Here is an 18,973-nt window from a genome sequence, read left to right as displayed (position 1 = left end):
CAGTGCACACGTTTTTTATTCATTCTACAAAACCCAGCACCGTGCTACATATACTTGAGTGCAGTCTGACATTTTATCTATTAGCTCAGGTGTGGAGGGGTGTGCGCATACTTAAAGGCAAACCTCTCTTTTTATAGAGCACTCCAGTAAGAAGGTGGAAACAAGTGGCTTTGGGAGACCTATTATGCAAAAGCAGCATTATAAGTTAATAAGATACTGTCAAGAAGCGCTTATAATCTAAGGGTCAGTTTACACTAGGAAAATGGTTGGCAGCAAAGCCCTCTTTCAGCTGGTCCTAAACTGTTTTTTGGCTTAGCTACAGCAGTAGCACAACCATTTTTAATACCACGTCAGAGGGGAGTCAGCTGATGGCTGTTTTTCAGCAACAAGTTAATTTCCTTATGTAGCCGGAATCCATATTTTAGAGAGAACATAGCTAATAATAGAGAGGAATGCTGGGAATGTTGGGAATGTGAAGGTTACAATAAAAGTATGTAGTTGTTCCCATTTGTGATTTTGTTTTTTTACAATTCTTTCTTCATGGTAGTGCTTTAAGTAATGTTGTTTGCTCTTAGTTGTATTCTTCCATAACTCTGGTGACTGAAACCATGTAATGTAGGTTTCCTGAGAGACTAACAATTTGCCAAATCATGAGACTTTATCACAAGACTTGCAATATTTGGTGGTGGTTTATTTTTTGTGGGTTTTTTTATTGAAGCTCCTGTAATTACAAGAGAATCCCTTCATCGTTATATAAAAAAGTTTCTGTCTCTGGGGGTTGTGGAGGAAAGTCTGAAAACTAGGGCTATCAAAAAATTAATGATTAATTGTGCTGTTAAACAATAGAATACCATTTACTTAAATATTTTTGGATGTTTTCTACATTTTCAAATATATTGATTTCAGTTACATAGAATACAAATTGTACAGTGCTCACTTTATATTTTTATTACAAATATTTTCACCTAATACCAATACTGTAGTGCAATCTCTTTATCATGAAAGTTGAACTTACAAACATAGAATCAAAAATAAAACAATCTAGAACTTTCAGGCCTAGATTTTGTTCAGCCAATTGCTAAGACAAGTTTGTTTACATATGCAGGAGTTAATGCTGCTGGCTTCTTGTTTACAATGTCACCTGAAAGTGAGCAGGCATTTGGATGGCACTGTTGTAGATGGTGTCACAACATATTTACTTGCCAGATGTTCAAGTCATGTCCCTTCATGCTTCAGCCACCATTCCAGAGGACGTGTCCATGCTGTTAATGTGTTCTGCTCTATAACAATCCAAAGCAATGCAGACCGATTCATTTTCATCATGAGTCAATTGCTACCAGCAGAAGATTAATTTTCTTTTTTTGGTGGTTCAGGTTCTGTAGTTTCTGCATCTCTTGACTACTGTGTCTCATAACTGTCTATTTATAGCAGTTGGGACTAATAGTGTCCTAAAGTAGTGCCACCCACCTTCAAATCTACTTGCAAGCTATCAGCAGTACCACCTCCTGATCTGAGTTTTAGACTTTAGAAGCATATCAATTACCTGAGATAGTTAAGTGAGCAGGGGTTCTTTTGTGGTCTTATTTGTCCTTCGGTAGATAAAATGAGCAGTACATCAGCGCTAGACTGCATCCAACTGGGAGCACTGAGTTCCTTGTAAATCAGGTTCCTTTTGGCCACTAAAAACAGAATCAAATTTTGCAAAAAAAATGGCTACAGTTGCTTTAAGGGGGAAGGTAGGAGTTTGTGTTCCCCTGAAAAACAAAAACTGGCCAACCCTAGAATCATCTTAACATGGCTCTACCTGCCCATATCAGTTACTCATCTCTGCCTCCCCTATAACTAAAATTCCAGTCACCTCCAATGTGTACATAGTCATCACTCAATTCCTATATGAAAATGTATCATACAGCTCACTGGCACACAGTTGCTTTTTGTGGCTGAGGTGGGAGTTAAGGTTTTCTAGTGTAGAGTCAAGAGTAATAGGGTAGATACTGTGCTACTGCCCATGTCAGAAGTATGAGACTAGGGTATTGTCACTGAATGTTTTGCTTTCAGGGGCTTGTGTGGGTGGTGTCACAGCTCCAGGGGCATGCCCTCTCAGGCCAGTCACCAGACTGCTGTGAGGCAATTTAACAATTGGATTCCATGTGCTTTATGCTGTCTATATTCTGACTGAGTCCACACACTGCCCATCTTGGGAGTTCTTGGCTCTCACTCCAGTGCAAGTACCTATCTAGAACTACCTCCTGAGACCTTGCAGTCCAAGTATCTAGTCCCTTTGTCCAGTACTGACCCCTCAGTCTCCTCCCCTGTAGCTTAACCACACATTCTCCCAGAACTCTGGGTGCGGTGGGTCCTCAGGTTAATTTCTTCAAAGGCCTGAGAGGTATAGCAACACAGACTTTACATAGGATTTGAAACCCCTATTACTCTTTAGTTAATTGCATGAGAAATACATTTTTTTTAAAAGACAACACCTTACACACTTTTTTCCTGCCTTGGTTTCCTCAATATTCTAGCCCATTCTTTGGGCTGGAGTCAGAGTCCTCTGGGGCTATTCAGGGTCAGTTTGCTACAGTATATGACCTAGGATACATCTACACTACGGGACTATTCAGAATTTGCATAAACCGGTTTTGTAAAACATTGTATAAAATCGAGTGCGTGCGGCCAGACTAAACACATTAAATCGGTGGTGTGTGTCCACGGTCCGAGGCTAGCATCGACTTCTGGAGCGTTGCACTGTGGGTAGCTATTCCGTAGCTATCCCATAGTTCCCGCAGCCTCCCCCGCCCCTTGGAATTTCCAGGTTGAGATCCCAGTGCCTGATGGGGCAAAAATCATTGTCGCGGGTGGTTCTGGGTAAATGTCGTCAGTCACTCCTTCCTCTGGGAAAGCAATGGCAGACAAGCATTTTGCGGCTTTTTTCCCTGGATTGCCCTGGCAGATGCCATAGCATAGCAATCATGGAGCCTGTTTTGCCTTTTGTGACTGTCACCGTATGTGTACTAGATGCCGCTGACAGAGGCAATTCAGCAGCGCTACACAGCAGCATGCTTTTGCTTTTGCATGACAGCAGAGATGGTTACCAGCCATACTGTACCATCTACCAATCCATAAATTGGTAAAAAGATGATCATGGTTACCAGTCCTTTTGCACTGCACCATCTGTTGCTGTCATAAGTGCCCCTGGCTGCTCTTAGCCAGGGGCGCAAAAGCCAAAATTGGGAATGACTCCCTGAGTCAATCCCTCCTTTTTGGTATGTAAAAATAGAATCAGTCCTGCCTAGAATATGGGCAAGTGTACTAGAGAACCACTGTATATCATAACCAGAGAGCACAGCTGCTCTGTGTCAGATCCTGCAGAAATTATGAGCTGAATGCTATTCACAGGGGGTGCTCCTGCAACAACCCCACCTGTTCATTCTGTTCTTCCCCCAGCCTTCCTGGGCTACCATAGCATTGTCCCCCCACTTGTGTGATGACACAGTGACTTGTTAGTGAGAAATGAGTGGAAGGCAGCCTCCAGCTGCTATGATAGTCCAGACAGGACATTAAGCAGTGTGTAGGAGAGGAGCCCAGCATCCCACTCCTAGTCCAGGGGCAACTGAATCTTTTCTTTACACATGAAGGGTCGGGGCTGATGGAGCTCAGCCCCCTGTTGCTATGATGAGGATGGTAACCAGCCATATTGCACCATCTACCAGGAAAAATTAGGGGCAGGCACCCTTGATCGACCTAACGGATGCTAGTCTGCATGGTTACCAGTCCTTTTGCACTGCCCCATGTGCCAATAGGCTGATGATGACAATGGATATCAGTCTTATTGCACCCTCAGCCACCCATGGCAGGGGGGGAGCAAGGATGTTGGTGTTGAGTGCTGCAGCATCGTGTCTATCTGCAGCATTCAGTAAAGATAGGGTGACATGTAAAAGAGTCAAGAGAGGATTGTTTTCCCTTTCAATTCTGGGGGTAGGTGGGGGGGTGCGTAGATTGCCGAGCTATGCCCTGACCCACCGCGGACACTGTGTTTGACCCTAGAAGCATTTGGAGCTCAGCCAAGAATGCAAATACTTTTCAGAGACTGCAGGAACTGTGGGTTAGCTTGAGTCCTCCAGTCCATGAGTGTCAATTTGATTCTTTGGCTTTCTGTTACGCTTGTCACGCAGCAGTGCGCTGAGCCCCTGCTATGGCGTCTGTCTGGAGATTTTTAAAAAATGATTTTGAATTTCGTCTTCTGTAATGGAGCGCTGATAGAACAGATTTGCCTGCCCTTACTGCGATCAGATCCGCGTGGTCCATGCGGGAGCTCTTTCTTTATTTTGATTTTTAACTGCATCACCACACGTGCTGATCGGAGCTCCACGCTGGGCAAACAGGAAATATTCAAAAGTTCGCGGGGCTTTTCCTGTCTACCTGGCCATTGCATCCGAGTTCAGATTGCTGTCCAGAGCGGTCAGTGGTGCACTGTGGGATACCACCCGGAGGCCAATACCGTCGATCTGCGGCCACACTAACCCTAATCCGATATGGTAATACCGATATTAGCGCTACTCCTCTCGTTAGGGAGGATTACAGAAACCAGTTTAAAGTGCCCTTTATACTGATATAAATGGCCTCTCAGTGTGGACGGGTGTGGCGTTAAATTGGTTTTACGCTCCTAAAACCGGTTTAAACGCCTAGTGTAGATCAGGCTCTAGGCTGGTCAGTGCCCTTCCTCTCTCCTACCCAAAGTTTCCTGTCCCAGTGAATCCCTTGAGTTGTATATACCCCTCCAACAGCACCTGCTGCTTTTGTTCTCCTGCTGGTAATTTTCCATTATCCAAATGCCAGCTCCTTACAGGAAAGCTGAAGGAGATGGCATCTCCCAGCTCCAACAATACCCTTAGCATACTTACTGTTTGGTCAAAGAACAGTCGTTAAGGTTAACATGTCCCCCTTGTACCTAGTCTGGGAGATAGACACTTGAAGTCTTGTCAGCAATGATGGATACATACAGCGGTTCCATGAAACAATTTTCATAAACTAGAATTCATAATTGTACTGACAGGCCCCAACTGTCAGACTGGTGTTTCTCTTACTCAAAAAGCCGAAAGAGTCTATAAAATTTCTGAAGACAAGTAAATAATTTTCATGTTCAGCATTAACAAGTATAATTTTATACTATTTAGTTTTAAGTAATAGATCTGGAAATAACTTCTGGGTTAGTATTATGAACTAAATGTACTATGAAGTTACTGCAAATAATAACTTTCTCTTACTATCTTAGAGATTTTACTATAACTTCCTTAGAATTTGTGAGAGGTGGTCAAATCAGTACTGCGGGCTGCTGCTGTTCTTCCCTATCTTTGCAGTACACTTAAAACAACAACTAATTTTTAAAGAAAATTAATGTTTGAACTAGGAAATACACTCATCAGGAGCCTGAGGAATAGGAATCTTAGATGGCTGGTAAAACTGTAGAGATGAAGAAGCCTCCCTGGCTTTCAAGTCATAATCTGTTTTAGCATCTGGATGTTACAGTGGGGAAGTTGCAGCCTTTTATAACAAAGTAGCCTCTCTTTTGTTAATGTTGGATGACTATTTGAATACATTGTTGAGTAACACCACATAAAATAAGACAACATACACTGTGGACACCTTAATGTATTTATTTCTTTAAAAAATCAAGGTTTACAGTTAAAGCATACAGTGTTCTGTATGCTTTTTTTAAAAAGCAACCAGTACTTAAAATCCCATCCAGTACAAAAGTGTTAACAAAAAAAAAAATACAGTTAGTTATGCATATAAACCAGTGCTATGCATTTCTAAAATCAACCTAAAAAGTCTTCACTGATGCCAGTGAGTAGAGCAGAGCAGGAAGATCAGACATCTTGGCTGCATATGGGCTTTTCTGCTGCCTTATAATTCAGTCTTCAGCAGTTTCAGAGCTTTCTGCATATTTGAATACACTAGAAATGAAACATTAAGAACTGTTACATTTGTGCAGTTATACAGCTAGTGACAAATTACTTTAGGGAAAGTGCTGTTACTACTGAAGAGACCTTTGTCACAAGCTCCCTTATTGTATTAACTCTTCATCATACATTTTACAGTCTCTTCCAAGACTTCTAAACACTCCTGACCATGTTTTAAATTAGTTTCTGCAGAAGCTACCCTACTAATATGATTTCCAAAGAGGAGTGGGAGGAGTCCAGTCATTCCACACAGTTTAATTGCTCTTGAACTGTGAGGGGACCACACACACACACGCTGAATTTCCATTACAATGATGGGTCCTCTTCTGCCGCAAGATACTAATAACTCCTGTTAACTTTAATAGGATTCTTATCCTGTGGCCCCCCCAACGGCTCTTAGAGCACCAGTGTTCCACCTATCATGCAAAGTGAGTGCCAATGAAATAGGCAACTTCCTACAAAAATGTATTATCTTCCTTCCAAACAGGTGGAATTGTAATGCTCTAGAACCATACTGCTGGTGTCTCAGGATCAATTATGTGAAAATAATTGTAATGTAATGTCCCTTTATATATTTAATTTCTTGTTAAAGCTGCTGTCTGTACCCATTTTTATATATAAACTATTGAAAAATGAGCTGTAGTTTTTATGAGCCTGATTCTGGCACCTTTATACTGTAAGTGATCCTATAGATTGCAAGTATTCGTACAGTAAGGCACAGCTGAGTGTGAGGGTGTCAGAGTTGGACCCTAAATAAGCAAGAGGTCATGAAGAATGTAATTAGGTTTGGCTATTAAATCATGTTTCAACCAATATTAAGTAAAACAGGTCTAGCATTTCTCACAGCTCTTTGAGAAGACATTCATCTGTTTAAATGTATATGCAAGCGTCTGTTGGGAAATAAAATACTTACACAATGAAATATCTGAAGGCTCATATGCATAGAGACGGTTTGAGTATCTTCCAGTAATATCTGCTCTAACTGTCAGGGAGGGATCTGGAAAGAGGAAAGGAAAAGCAGTGGAAGAAATTATTAATTTTAAATCATCTACAATATTAATAATGTATACAAAGTATAGCTAAGCAGGTCAAAAAACAATTTGAAGAGCAACAAGAAAAGACAAAAACTAAACCAGCAATTTTTGTTTTCTTTTTGAGTACATCAGAAGCAAGAAGTCTGCCAATCAGTGAAGCCACTGCACTATTGAGGTGCTAACAGAACACTCAAGGAAGATAAGGCCATTGCAGAGAAGCTAAATGTATACTTTGTATTGGACTTCACTACAGAGGATCTGAGGGAGATTTCTACACTAGAGACATTCTTTTTAGGTGACAGAGCTAAGGAACTGTCCCAGATTGAGGTTTCTATAGGAACTTTTGGAACAAATTGATAAGTTAAACAGTAATGTCGTTAGGACCAGATGGTATTCACCCAAGAATTCTGAAGGAACTCAAATATGACAATGCAAAACTATCATTTAAATCAGCCTCTGCACCAGTTGATTTGCACAGCTAATGCAGTGCCAATTCAAAAAACAAAATGAACACAGTTAGAGGTGATCCAGACAATTACTAAAGTTAGGCTTACTGGCTTGTACCAGGCAAATTGGTTGAAACTATAGTAAAGAACAGAAGTATCAGTATGTTGGGGATTGTTTAGTTGGTGTTGGTCCTGCTTTGAGCAAGGGGTTGGACTAGATGACATCCTGAGGTCTCTTCCAGCCCTAATCTTCTATGATTCTATGACTTTTGGAAAGGGAAATCATGCCCCATTAATCTATTAGAATTCTTTCAGGGGAGGTTCAACAAATGTTGATAAGGGTGATCCAGTGGACATAGTGTACTTGGACTTTCAGAAAGCCTTTGACAAGGTCCTTCACCAAAGGCTCTTAAGTAAAGTAGGCAGCAATGGGATAAGAGGGAAGGTCCTCTCATGGATCAGTAACTGTTTAAAATATAGGAAATTATCAGTTTTCACAGTGGAAAGAGGTAAATAGTGGGGTCCCTCAAGGATCTGTCCTGGGACCTGTAAGTTTCAATGTATTCATAAGTGCCCTGGAAAAAGGGTTAGATAGTGAGGTGGAAAGTTTGCCGATGACACAAAATTTCTCAGAGCTTGCTACTAAGAATTACAAAGGGATCTCAAAGATTGGGTGACTGGGCAACAAAATGGCACAATAAATTCAATAAGTGCAAAGTAATGCTCACTGGGAAACAAAACTATATATAGAAATTGATGGGGGTCTAAATTAGTGTTACCACTCAAGAAAGATCTTGGTGTCATCATGGATAGGTCTGTGGAAACATCTGCTTAACATGAAGTGGCAAATCAAAAAAGTTAACACAGGCACTATTAGGAAAGGAGTAGATAGGATATTCTCTGTCCTTCCACTGTATAAATCCATGGTATGCTCACACTTCGAGTACTGTGTACAGTTTTGGTTTCCCATTGCAAAAGTATATGTATTAGAATTGGAAAAAAGTACAGAGAAGGGCAACAAAAATGATTAGGGGGTATGGGGAAAAAAAAACAACTTCCATCCGAGAAGAGATTTCAAAGATGGACTCTTCACCTTAGAAAAGAGATGAATAAGTAGGGATATGATAGAGGTCTATAAAATCATGAATGGTGTGGAGAAAGTGAATAAGGAAGTGTTATTTACTCCTTTTCATAACACGAGAACCAGGGGCACCCAATTAAATTAATAGGCAGCAGCAATTAAAACATACATAAGGAAATACTTCTTCACACAATACAGAGTCAACCTGTGGAACTTTTTGCCAGGGGATGTTGTGACGGTCAAAAGTATAACTGGGTTCAAACAAGAATTAGAGAAGTTCATGGCTGCTAGCCAAGATGGTCAGGGATGCATCCCCATGCTCTGTATGTCTCTGAACCTCCGACTGCTAGAAGCTGGGACAGGACGACAGAGGATGGATAATTTTATAAGTTACCCTGTTCTGTTCATTACCTTTGAAGCATCTGGCACCAGCCACTGTCGGATGACAGGATACTGGGCTAAATGGACCATTGATCTGACCCAGTATGGCCGTTCTTATGTTCTTAAAAAGTCTATACCTTTACTTGCTGCATATGTACATATAGGAAGATGGAGTAGGTTGTTCCAATAGCTGATACTTCATGTTTTCTAAATGGCATGAATAAAACCCTAGTGTTTCTGAAACCCGATCAGGAAAATTCAGTTCTGAATAGTGCAGTTGCCCAATTTTACATCCCACTTCATTACATGATACTTGAATTACCCTGATGTGCATTGTTACAAATATTAATAGTTATGAAGAGACACATGGTCCTTTAGTCCCCTTACTTTGGTCAACAGAAAGAAATAAACTGTCTCAACATGATCCAGATGCAAGCCCATCCCAGAACTGGCAAAGGCCCTTTTGAGGTTAGGGAGGGAGAAAGAGCCACTTACAGTATCCTCTGCCAGCCCCATAAGAAATTTGTCTAAGATTAGTGTCATTTAAGGCTGTATTAAGTCCCAACTGGAGCTACCTTTGCACCTGGAAATCTTCCCTGGGATTTTTGTTCCCCACCATACCCTTCAGGTTAGTGGTTCCAGGGGCAGCAGTGGACAGAGGAGACCCCAGCAGTACAGACTCTGGAATTATGCTGTCAGGGAGCCAGAGAGAGGACAGAGAGTCCTAGAGTCCATATGGCCTCTTGTGGCTACCTGAAATCTCTTTTCTAGAGCCAAATGCCCTGTTCATTCTGTGAGGGGAGACGGCAGACTCACCCCTATGTATTGGCGTTATCTGATGAAAACTCCATGAGAGAAACCTCTAGAAGTTCTCTCTCACACACTTATCACCCTCCTGACAGTTTTTGTTTTTTGCCCATTAGAGGGGTATTTTGGGTTTAAAAAAACATGGGTTTGAGTTTAGAAAAAAGTGAGATTACTTTTTGTAGTGAGTGAAAGACAGCCATAGCATTAATGATGCTTTTTAGATTGTGAGGTATACATCTAACAATATAGATTTCAAAGCTATGCATGAGCAGTGCTTACACCATTGCTTAATGTGTGGATGTGGCCAGTTATACACCTAAATATTCAGTAGTATGTGCATGTCAGGTACTAATGCATATTAATTAGGCACACAATTCAGTACATCTAGCTTTGAAAGTCTGGTCCTTTAAGCATATTGGATCATTACTACTTTTATAATCTCAAGATTTCATTTCAAAAGAGAAAACAGTTCACTGGTTATTCATGTTCAGAAACAGCTTTGAGAAGTAAGAAGGGGGTCAACCATCTCTATATCTGTTCTGAGCATCAATAGCCGCCCTACAAACTATATGATGCTCCAAATGTCTCAACAGAGCTTCGATCTCACCCATAGTTGGCAAGATTGAAAATCCGAAGGCAGAGCCCAGTCAGGGGCCCATTTCGTCTTCAAGACAAAATAAAGGGAAGAACACATAAAATAACACTTATATTAAAAAAAAATAAAAATAAAAAAAACTCCCATGCCTCAGGTGACATGGACCAAAAAGTGTGTTCAGATTCGCTTTCCTCTTCCTCATTCATAAATGAGGAATCAGGTATTCACTCAAGCACTCATTGGTGTACTCATCTCTATTTTAGAACACACATCACAAAATATATTTCTTCTAAATTACTACATAAGCCTTCCTTTCCCCCCCACCCCCCTCATAACACTCACACTCTACTGCCTAATTCCAGTTTTGGTTTGTCACATTTGTTCCAGCAAAACAAAATGAAAGATTCTATTCTTCTCTTGGTATTAACCCCTGTTAACAATGCAGAGCGTTCCTTGTTTGTATCATGCTGGGGGAACCCAGCCTCTATAGCAGGGGTTGGCAACCTTTCAGAAGCGATGTGCCAAGTCTTCATCTATTCACTCTAATTTAAGGTTTCGCGTGCCAGTAATACATTTTAACGTTTTTAGAAGGTCTCTAAGTCTATAATATATAACTAAACTATTGTTGTTTGTAAAGTAAATAAGGTTTGTAAAATGTTTAAGAAGCTTCATTTAAAATTAAATTAAAATGCAGAGCCCCCGGACCGGTGGCCAGGACCTGGGCAGTGTGAGTGCCACTGAAAAATCAGCTCGCGTGCCACCTTCGGCACCTCTGCCATAGGTTGCCTACCCCGCTCTATAGCTTCAAAATGGATATCATCCTTGGAGGCTGTGTCATTAAAACCAACAGTACTCACCTATAAACAGAATTCTAGGGACATACTGGCCATCAGGTGAAAGATGTTTGTCAGTTGTTTCATACTGAAACAAAAGTGATAAGGTTCTAAGTCAAGATTGCTGCAGATCATATTGTACAAAAAGCACAAACAGAACATTTTCTTTCTACTTGATAATTTCTTGGCTATCAAACTTAACATGTAGTTCGAAGTTTTAAAGTTTGAGAAATACACTAACCAAAGAACACGGTAAATCTGCAGATGTATTTAACAATGTTTTTATTTATTTTAAATAAATCTTATACTGTTATGTATATCTTCTTGTAATAGCTATAGAATATACTGTATTTATTGTTAAATCTATCCCTGTTGTAGCACCAGACACTTCTAGTCATATCTGATTAAACTGAAAGAAGCCATAATTAATGATATAGGTTTACTGCTTCCAACCACTGTCATGAGTAGAGCTAGTTGAAGTTTTAAGTTTTGATAAAAATATAACGGGAGAACTTACAACAAGATTCAGAAGAACAAACTTTTCAGCCAATTTCTGTATTTCTTTGTGTTCAGCAAATACTTTCTTCAGTGCTACAATTAAGAAATGTCAAACAATTGTTACAAATAATAAATAAAATACAAATTTGGGGAAAGAGGGGAAAATCGCAAACATTTGCCAAGAAATGATATAAGAAAAGATTCAGACATGATTTGTGGACTTTCCAAAGTTAGGAGATTTTAGCAAGTCCAACGGAAAGAATTAAAATGGAGAGTTTTAAGCTTGTGTGTGCACGATATCTGGAACAGAGCTGACGTAACAAATAGAAGTGGCAGAAGTCTGTTCCCCTCCAAATTCAAACCCCTTCATATCTCCTGGAAATTTGAATTGGAATTTTATCCAAACCCACCACATTATTTTAGTTCTGCCTTCCAGTCCAACTCAGACAAGTCTAGTTTGGGTGTCAGGCCCTGATCCTTCAGTTGGACCTTAATGCCCACAGAGAACTCTACTGAAGTGAGTGGAGTATGCCACTGAATTAGAGCACAAGGTTGTATTTTAGCAGTATTTGAGTTCATAAAGGTAGAAAATAAGATGGCTTTATGTTCAAAGCTATGTTACCTTGACTATGTGGGCAGTCCTCTAAATGGTGGATGATCATCAGGGGCTTGTTGCTGAAATGGAAGAAGACACCTCATTTTAGACTTTCCTTATTGACAACCTTAAAGCCACTGCTGATGAGGGAGATCATCTCAGACTGTGAAGGACAATTAACGAAAGCACAGATTTCTAACGGTCGTCAGAGTTCTTTCCCTAATGCCAAAGGCATCAGGTAAATCAGATAACACTAGATGGCGCCATTGAAACCTGTGGCCAGGATAGAAAAAAAAAATGTTGTTTTACCCGGTCTTGGCTCTGAACAAGGCTTCTTCATAGGTCTGAGTCCAGATAAGATTATCACCCCACCCTAAAGAAAAATGACATACAATTACCTTTAAAAGTTGTTAGCAATGAGAATATTATATCTAGGCTTGAAATATGAAGTAAAGGATACTAAGAAGTACTTTGAGAGAATATGCTGCCAAAAAGGGTATTGTAATTGAATGAAGATGAAATCTCTTCTGGGAGAAAAAGTACTGGGGGATGGGGAGGGGTTGGTTATATTTAGAGGCCAGAAAAAAAAATATTTGTAAATATATAGGCAGGTGAAAGGAGAGGGACTGCAGGCCTATTTCAAAATGTAATAGGATTTAATAGAAGCAGATTGACGGGTGGAAGAGTTTCATGGAGCTAGGATTGGGAGAATGAACCAAGTTTTTACCTCTGGAGAGAGTTTGAGGCAGTTTTGGTTTGGTCTCTTTTACTTCTTTTGTATCCCTTTTGCCATCATTCTTAGCCAGGGCATAAGAGACAGCAACAAGCAGCAGGAACACAGAAATACAACTCTTCTCCATGGCTAGTGCTGAAAAGACAACAAACCCTTAGAATTCTGGCAGTTTCTCAGAATGCCAACCAGGAAATTGCTCAGCAGGATCATACAGTACATGAGCCTTCAGTATATCATAGAATCATAGAATCATAGAATCATAGAATTCAAGATCAGAAGGGACCATTATGATCATCTAGTCTGACCTCCTGCAAGATGCAGGCCACATTAGCCGATCTACCCACTCTTTTAGCAAGCGACCCCTGCCCCATGCTTCGGAGGAAGGCGAAAAACCTCCAGGGACACTGCCAATCTGCCCTGGAGGAAAATTCCTTCCCGACCCCAAATATGGCGGTCAGCTGAACCCCGAGCATGCGGGCAAGACTCTCCAGCCATACCCTCTGAAAGAGGTTAAGAATATCATATTATTGACCCAATTTGACCCAATTAAGTACCAGTTTGGCACTCAATTGACCTATTGACTAAGCCCGTTATCCTATTATACCATCTCCTCCATAAACTTATCTAGCTTAATCTTAAAGTCATGGAGGTCCTTCGCCCCTACTGTTTCCCTCGGTAGGCTGTTCCAGTATTGCACTCCCCTGATGGTTAGAAACCTTCGTCTAATTTCAAGCCTAAATTTCCTGACTGACAATTTATATCCGTTTGTCCTCGTGTCTACATTAGCACTGAGCTGAAATAATTCCTCTCCTTCCCTGGTATTTATCCCTCTGATATATTTAAAGAGTATCTGCTGATATATAAATGGCTAAGTAACAAATATGAAGCTGGGCTGAGTCACTGCTAGAATTAACCACTCTTGCTAGTTTGCATTGTCAAGGATGTAATGAATAAATAGTAAAGTTGATTTATTAATAATTTGTTTGCTAAAGAAATCTATCATCTCCCACAAATCTTTAAAAAAGTTACTTGCGGCAACTTTAAAATATGCCCATCTCATCTCAATGCAGTCATCCTAGATACTCACTCTGATGCTAGTTCTTTCTGTTTTTATTGATGGTGGCTTTACATACATTGAATTCAATCAATAAGACAAATGAGATTTGACAATTAGATAACTTCTATAGTACCATTATTTAATGGTCTAAAGGCACTTGCAAATATGAATAAGTGTCTTAGATATTATAAAACCTTTATAACAGAAGTTGACCCAATAAAAGATATTACCTCACTTATTCATTACCACAGTAAATAGGTGTTCTATAAATGAGAAAGACAAGATATCTCCCAACATCCTTGTAAGGGAGGTCAGTTTAGGAGGGCTTACTCCATTTCTCAGACAGAGAAACTGAGGTACAGAGGGGCAAAATTACTTACCTTAGGGATCTCAGAGTGGCAGAGCCAGGGTTTGAACACAGATTAGAACAGAGGATTTGTTTCAAACTGCAAACGTATCAGTTTAAGGGATGCTTTACTACTGAAATATCTTGACTCAGGGAGTGAGGATGGAGCCTGGAAAGTTTGATCAAAAGTTCCTTGATCTTTTAAATAATCTTAAGAGGGAATAAACTTAGTACTCTTACTCTGTGAGATTTAAATTTGCTCTCTAAATTCTCTAGGATAGCATGGGGAGGGGTACTACAGAAAACTTAAGATAAACAGATAAGTATTCCAGAACATACATAGGAAAATCAAAATGGATGCATGAGCTTCAGCAGGCATATTTTAAATGCAGGCTGCAAAAGTGAAAGCATGGTGAGGCTACCTCTTTCCAGGGCTTTGGGGGAAAACCACATGAGAGGGGCTTGTTAAGAGGAGTTAGAATGCCTGGTAAATCACCCTTTGCTGCTCTAATGCCCAACAGACTCTGGCTCTCTGCTCGGTCATGGCTTCAACAGCCTAGAAAAAGCAACAAGAAATGTTTTTTTGGAAATAGGCTGATGTTTAGATTAGAAAAAAAAAGTCTCCTTAGAGGGGAGGAAATCTAGTAAATCTTCATTAGGAAGCCCAGTGGAGATTCAGCGCAGACTCCAGAGGCAGTTTAGTTAGATCATTATTATGTAGGAAATATTGCTTTTAAAAAAAAAAAAGGAACTGGTCAAACAAGAAATCAAAGAGCAAACAAATCTCAGCTTGCTGGCTGATGCAGAATTGAAAGCAATGACCAATCAGCATTAAACCTACTCCTTAAAGCATCATCTGTACAAAGCTAGATATTGCCATGATAAGGTCCAAGAGGAAAATAAAGTTTCTGGTTCTTTTAATTGAAGAGACAGTATTATTCCACCTGTCCCCTTTATGGCAAGCTAGATGCTTTAAGTTGCCTCATTCTTCCCTTTCCATTTCTCACCTGCCACAGCAATAAGTAACTTGAGTCCAAAGCTCACTGGATTCTAACAGGTGCATTTCTAAGCAAGAGCTCATAGCCTTACCTTGTTTATCCTCCCACTTGTCGGAGGAGCTGGGCAAGTGTTCCAAGTTTCAGTGTGAACTGCAAAGTCTCAGTAATACCTATTTATGCACCTTGGCACACCTCAACTCCACCCACAAGCTAGGTATTTGAATACTACACCCTGTGAGCAACCTTTCTATTTTTTCAAAGAAAATTACATTCAGGGTTAATTTTTGAATCAAATAATTTTACCCTTTCATAGCAATTACCCCATACAAAATACATTTTAACACAGAGACACTTATATGGCCTTTTGGGTGATTTTTAAAAGGTATTTTAAAATATGGGCAAACAGCCAAGTCCAGGTAAGCTTAAATCACGATTCCTGATTTGCCCAAAGGCTGATTTGTCTTTGTGTGATTGGATGGAAGTTTTAGCCTGCAGCAGGGTTCTTTCATTCCTTTGAGAAAGTCAAAATGATGATTCAGAACTCGAGGTTTCCATCACTGTGGTAATTAAGAGATTGTTTACTGTGCATGCTGTAGTCTAAGGCAGAGCATTGATTTTTTTGGTTTTTTAAACCTAAATCAAATAGGAACATTTACAATGAAACTTATTCTAGTGGGCAGCCATACAGACTCCGTAAACCATCACATTATTTGGGAACCTTAAAAACACAGTTTAAAATCTGATATTTTAAATATATCTCTGATTCATGTCCTATGTAACAAAGTAATTCTATATTTATTTTAATTATGTCATAAAAATCCATGATTTTATATTTGATATACGTGCAATATAGTGCAACATTTAGGAAAAGTATAGAATCATTTGCCTGCATGGTGTTTGCTCTATATAATTTGCAGAGCAAAATATATTGTGTTCCTGATCTGGGCAACATATTTTGAAACTACAGTACATGCCATTTGAGGCCCCCTTAGTGCATTTTGGTTTTCAGACGTATTTTAAGGGACCCAGAATAATGGCCATCTCTGGTAGGGAAAGTTTAGCACTATCCAGAAAGGGAAATGAAACCCGTCAGATATAGATGTCGAATTCACTATGATTTCATGTATCTGCTAGTGAAAAGCAATTTCCAAATGCATTTAGACAGAGTATGTTTAAGAGAAAATACTCTTTACCCTAATACACCACTTTTTATTTTTAGTTTTCCCAACATTTTGTAAAGAGTAACTAGGAAAATGCTGAGCACAGATAAGATGAAGATCTCATTTGACTGTAATTATTACATTTCTTATTAATGTAGTTCAGCACTTTGATTTGTAATGTAATGTTATGAACTGGATGTTGGATGTGTGATAAACAAGAAATCTAAGCGTTCAAGGAGGTCAAAAAAATTTTAAACTCCATATCAAAGTACTTTATGCTATCTTTATGCATAGACTGATTATAGGTAAATGCAATGAGAGGCAGAAAGTAGTAATATAATGAGTGTTTTACCTGAGAGGGCTTTGCTCCTATGCTTCTCCCATAGGATGCAGAGCTACATCTTACAGATGGCCACTGTAGCATCTGTCTAAATTAAATCTCCTCTAAGCCAAGATTTTCAGAAATGGGTGTCTAAAATTAGGCTCCTAAATCCACATGTAGGCTCCTGAAATCAATGGGAGCCACTGGGTGCTCAACACATTTGAAAATCAGGTCACTTCTTCAGATGCCTAAATATGGCTCTAGAAGCCTAATTTTAGGCATCCTTTTCTGAAATCTTTGCCTTATGTCAGTCAGTATCTAGACTTTCCAAATATTAATTCAGTGTGTGTTTGCTAAATCTCTTCCCTAAACTGTACCCATCAGCCTTTAGTAACATAGGTAATATTTTAATTCTCACATCTATTTCCCAGCAGACGTTGCTGCAGTCTACAAATACAAATATGGCTGCCAGGAGAGACCTCATTTCCCAGCAATCTTACTTCCTGGAATCTCAGAGAGGCTAGCTGGAAAGTTCCCTGAGCCTCTCTTGTTCCTCACTAATGAAGGGAGAGGGGAGCTCCAGTCTTAGGCTCTAAAACTGGAGCCAACAGTGTGAATTATGTTATACACTCCAGATTGCTTATCTCAGACCTCATTCTCCACCTCAGTGATTATGTTCCTTGTCCTGTAGGAATTGTTTCATGAAAAACTGGAACAGCACATCACTGGTCCAGGTGGCTTTCCTTTATTCACCATAAAGAGCTTGTTACACTCTATGAGAGTTAATATTTAACTGTTTCAGGTACAATAACTGATTGCTTGATTATTCCTTTGACTTTCATTGCTTGTGAAGGGCTTGACACTCCCTTATTTCATATTGTTAAATAGCAATTCTTGTATTTTTGAATGTTTTTTTTCTTGTAAGTCTTCTAAACAATTTTATTTAAGAGCTCAGATAAAATGGGGCCACTATCCTTTTCTTAGCGTTTCTTACAGAGAGTTTTTACTTTTTCCATGGACTTTGGGTGCATGTGGCAGTGGGGGAATTAGCAGAGAATAGAAAATGCATTTAGGAGTGTACTTACAGATTTAGCCCCTTCTTTCCCTAAGAACATATTCAATATATGCTCCTAAGGTTGGTGAGTTCTAGATCTGTGAGATACTTTATAATAAATAGCATAACTAAATGGGAGGAATAAAACAAAATATTACATGTACATTATAAATAAATTGAGCTCAAACCCAAAAACTGCCAAATTTCAGAGCCAACAATTTTCCAGTGCTGCCAAAATAGTAAAGCAGATTTTGAGATTAGCTACGTGGAATTAGGACCAGACAGTGTGAGGTGCTGAGTGACCCCAATATCCATTAACGTTAATTGGCCCTGCTCTGATTTACACCAGTTGAGGATCTGACCCTCTGTCTTAAATATTAATATATACTCCTGGGGGAATTCTGCACCACCGCACATGTGCAGAATTTATGCTACCCGGAGATTTCTTTGCTTCCCCACAGAAAAATGACTTTGTGACAGGAAAGAAAAGAAAAGCTACAAAAGAGTGGTCAGGTAAGCCTCCCCAGCAGTATGTTTCGGGTGCCCAGGGCAGCTAGCAGAGAGGTACATCACGGTGGAGCAGAAGGTGGGACTGGGGAAGACCCGTCTGGTGTCTCCTACCTTGCACTGGGCTCAGCTGCTAGTTGTGGCTGGGCGGGGAAGGATGGGATTTCCTCTTCTCCTGCACAGCATCCAGGGTCATGTCAGACCCGCCCCCAGATTTCTTCTCCAGCTGTAGGAAGCTCTGCTAATTCCCCCACTGCCACATGCTTCTTGCACCCATCGCTCCTCAGCTGCAGGGGGAGGGGGTCACTGTATAAGGAGTTGCTCCCCCATCCACCCAACCCCCATGCATCCAGACCCCCTCAGAGCCAGACCCTCCCACAGAGCCTCACCCCCTGCACCCAGAACCCGCCCCCCCGATGAGCCCTACTCCCCCTTCACCTGGATCACCCTGATGAGCCACCTGCACCCAGATATCCACCTTACTGAGCCCCAACCAGTTGCACCTGGATTTTCACACCACAGAGCCCCACTCCTCCAGCATCTTGACCCCTCCACTGAGCCCTTCA

At 40.3% G+C, this 18,973-nt stretch overlaps 1 protein-coding gene across 3 annotated transcripts; it reads right to left on the bottom strand.

Annotated features, from left to right (window-relative positions):
• Positions 1 to 5,688: 5,688 nt before the first annotated feature.
• Positions 5,689 to 18,628, bottom strand: AGR2 (anterior gradient 2, protein disulphide isomerase family member). Of its 3 annotated transcripts, none has more exons than XM_045003247.1 (8): positions 18,522 to 18,628; positions 12,958 to 13,098; positions 12,540 to 12,603; positions 12,258 to 12,310; positions 11,655 to 11,728; positions 11,162 to 11,225; positions 6,874 to 6,957; positions 5,689 to 5,954 (listed from the first exon to the last, which is right to left on the bottom strand). In XM_045003247.1, the coding sequence occupies exons 2-8, from the start codon at positions 13,088 to 13,090 to the stop codon at positions 5,905 to 5,907; spliced, it is 522 nt and encodes a 173-aa protein (XP_044859182.1). In that variant the 5' UTR covers positions 13,091 to 13,098; positions 18,522 to 18,628; the 3' UTR covers positions 5,689 to 5,904. The 3 variants fall into 3 exon arrangements, with proteins under 3 accessions (XP_044859182.1, XP_044859184.1, XP_044859183.1); XM_045003249.1 differs by lacking the exon at positions 18,522 to 18,628 and adding an exon at positions 14,401 to 14,512; XM_045003248.1 differs by lacking the exon at positions 18,522 to 18,628 and adding an exon at positions 15,456 to 15,593 and having other exon boundaries at positions 5,693 to 5,954.
• Between the last annotated feature and the right edge of the window lie 345 nt (positions 18,629 to 18,973).

The sequence above is a fragment of the Mauremys mutica genome, chromosome 2 (assembly GCF_020497125.1).
Source record: "Mauremys mutica isolate MM-2020 ecotype Southern chromosome 2, ASM2049712v1, whole genome shotgun sequence".
NCBI classification, from domain to species: domain Eukaryota; kingdom Metazoa; phylum Chordata; order Testudines; family Geoemydidae; genus Mauremys; species Mauremys mutica.
Note: the sequence above shows the minus strand (reverse complement) of the source record. Positions and strands in the feature narration are given on the sequence as shown.

Coding starts and splice junctions, on each gene's coding strand:
- AGR2 (XM_045003247.1), bottom strand. CDS start 13,090: ATGGAGAAGAGTTGTATTTCTGTGTTCCTGCTGCTTGTTGCTGTCTCT. Junction 11,729..12,257: donor GGACTGCCCACATAGTCAAG/GTAACATAGCTT, acceptor TCTTAATTGTAG/CACTGAAGAAAGTATTTGCT. Junction 11,226..11,654: donor TTGTTCTTCTGAATCTTGTT/GTAAGTTCTCCC, acceptor CTTTTGTTTCAG/TATGAAACAACTGACAAACA.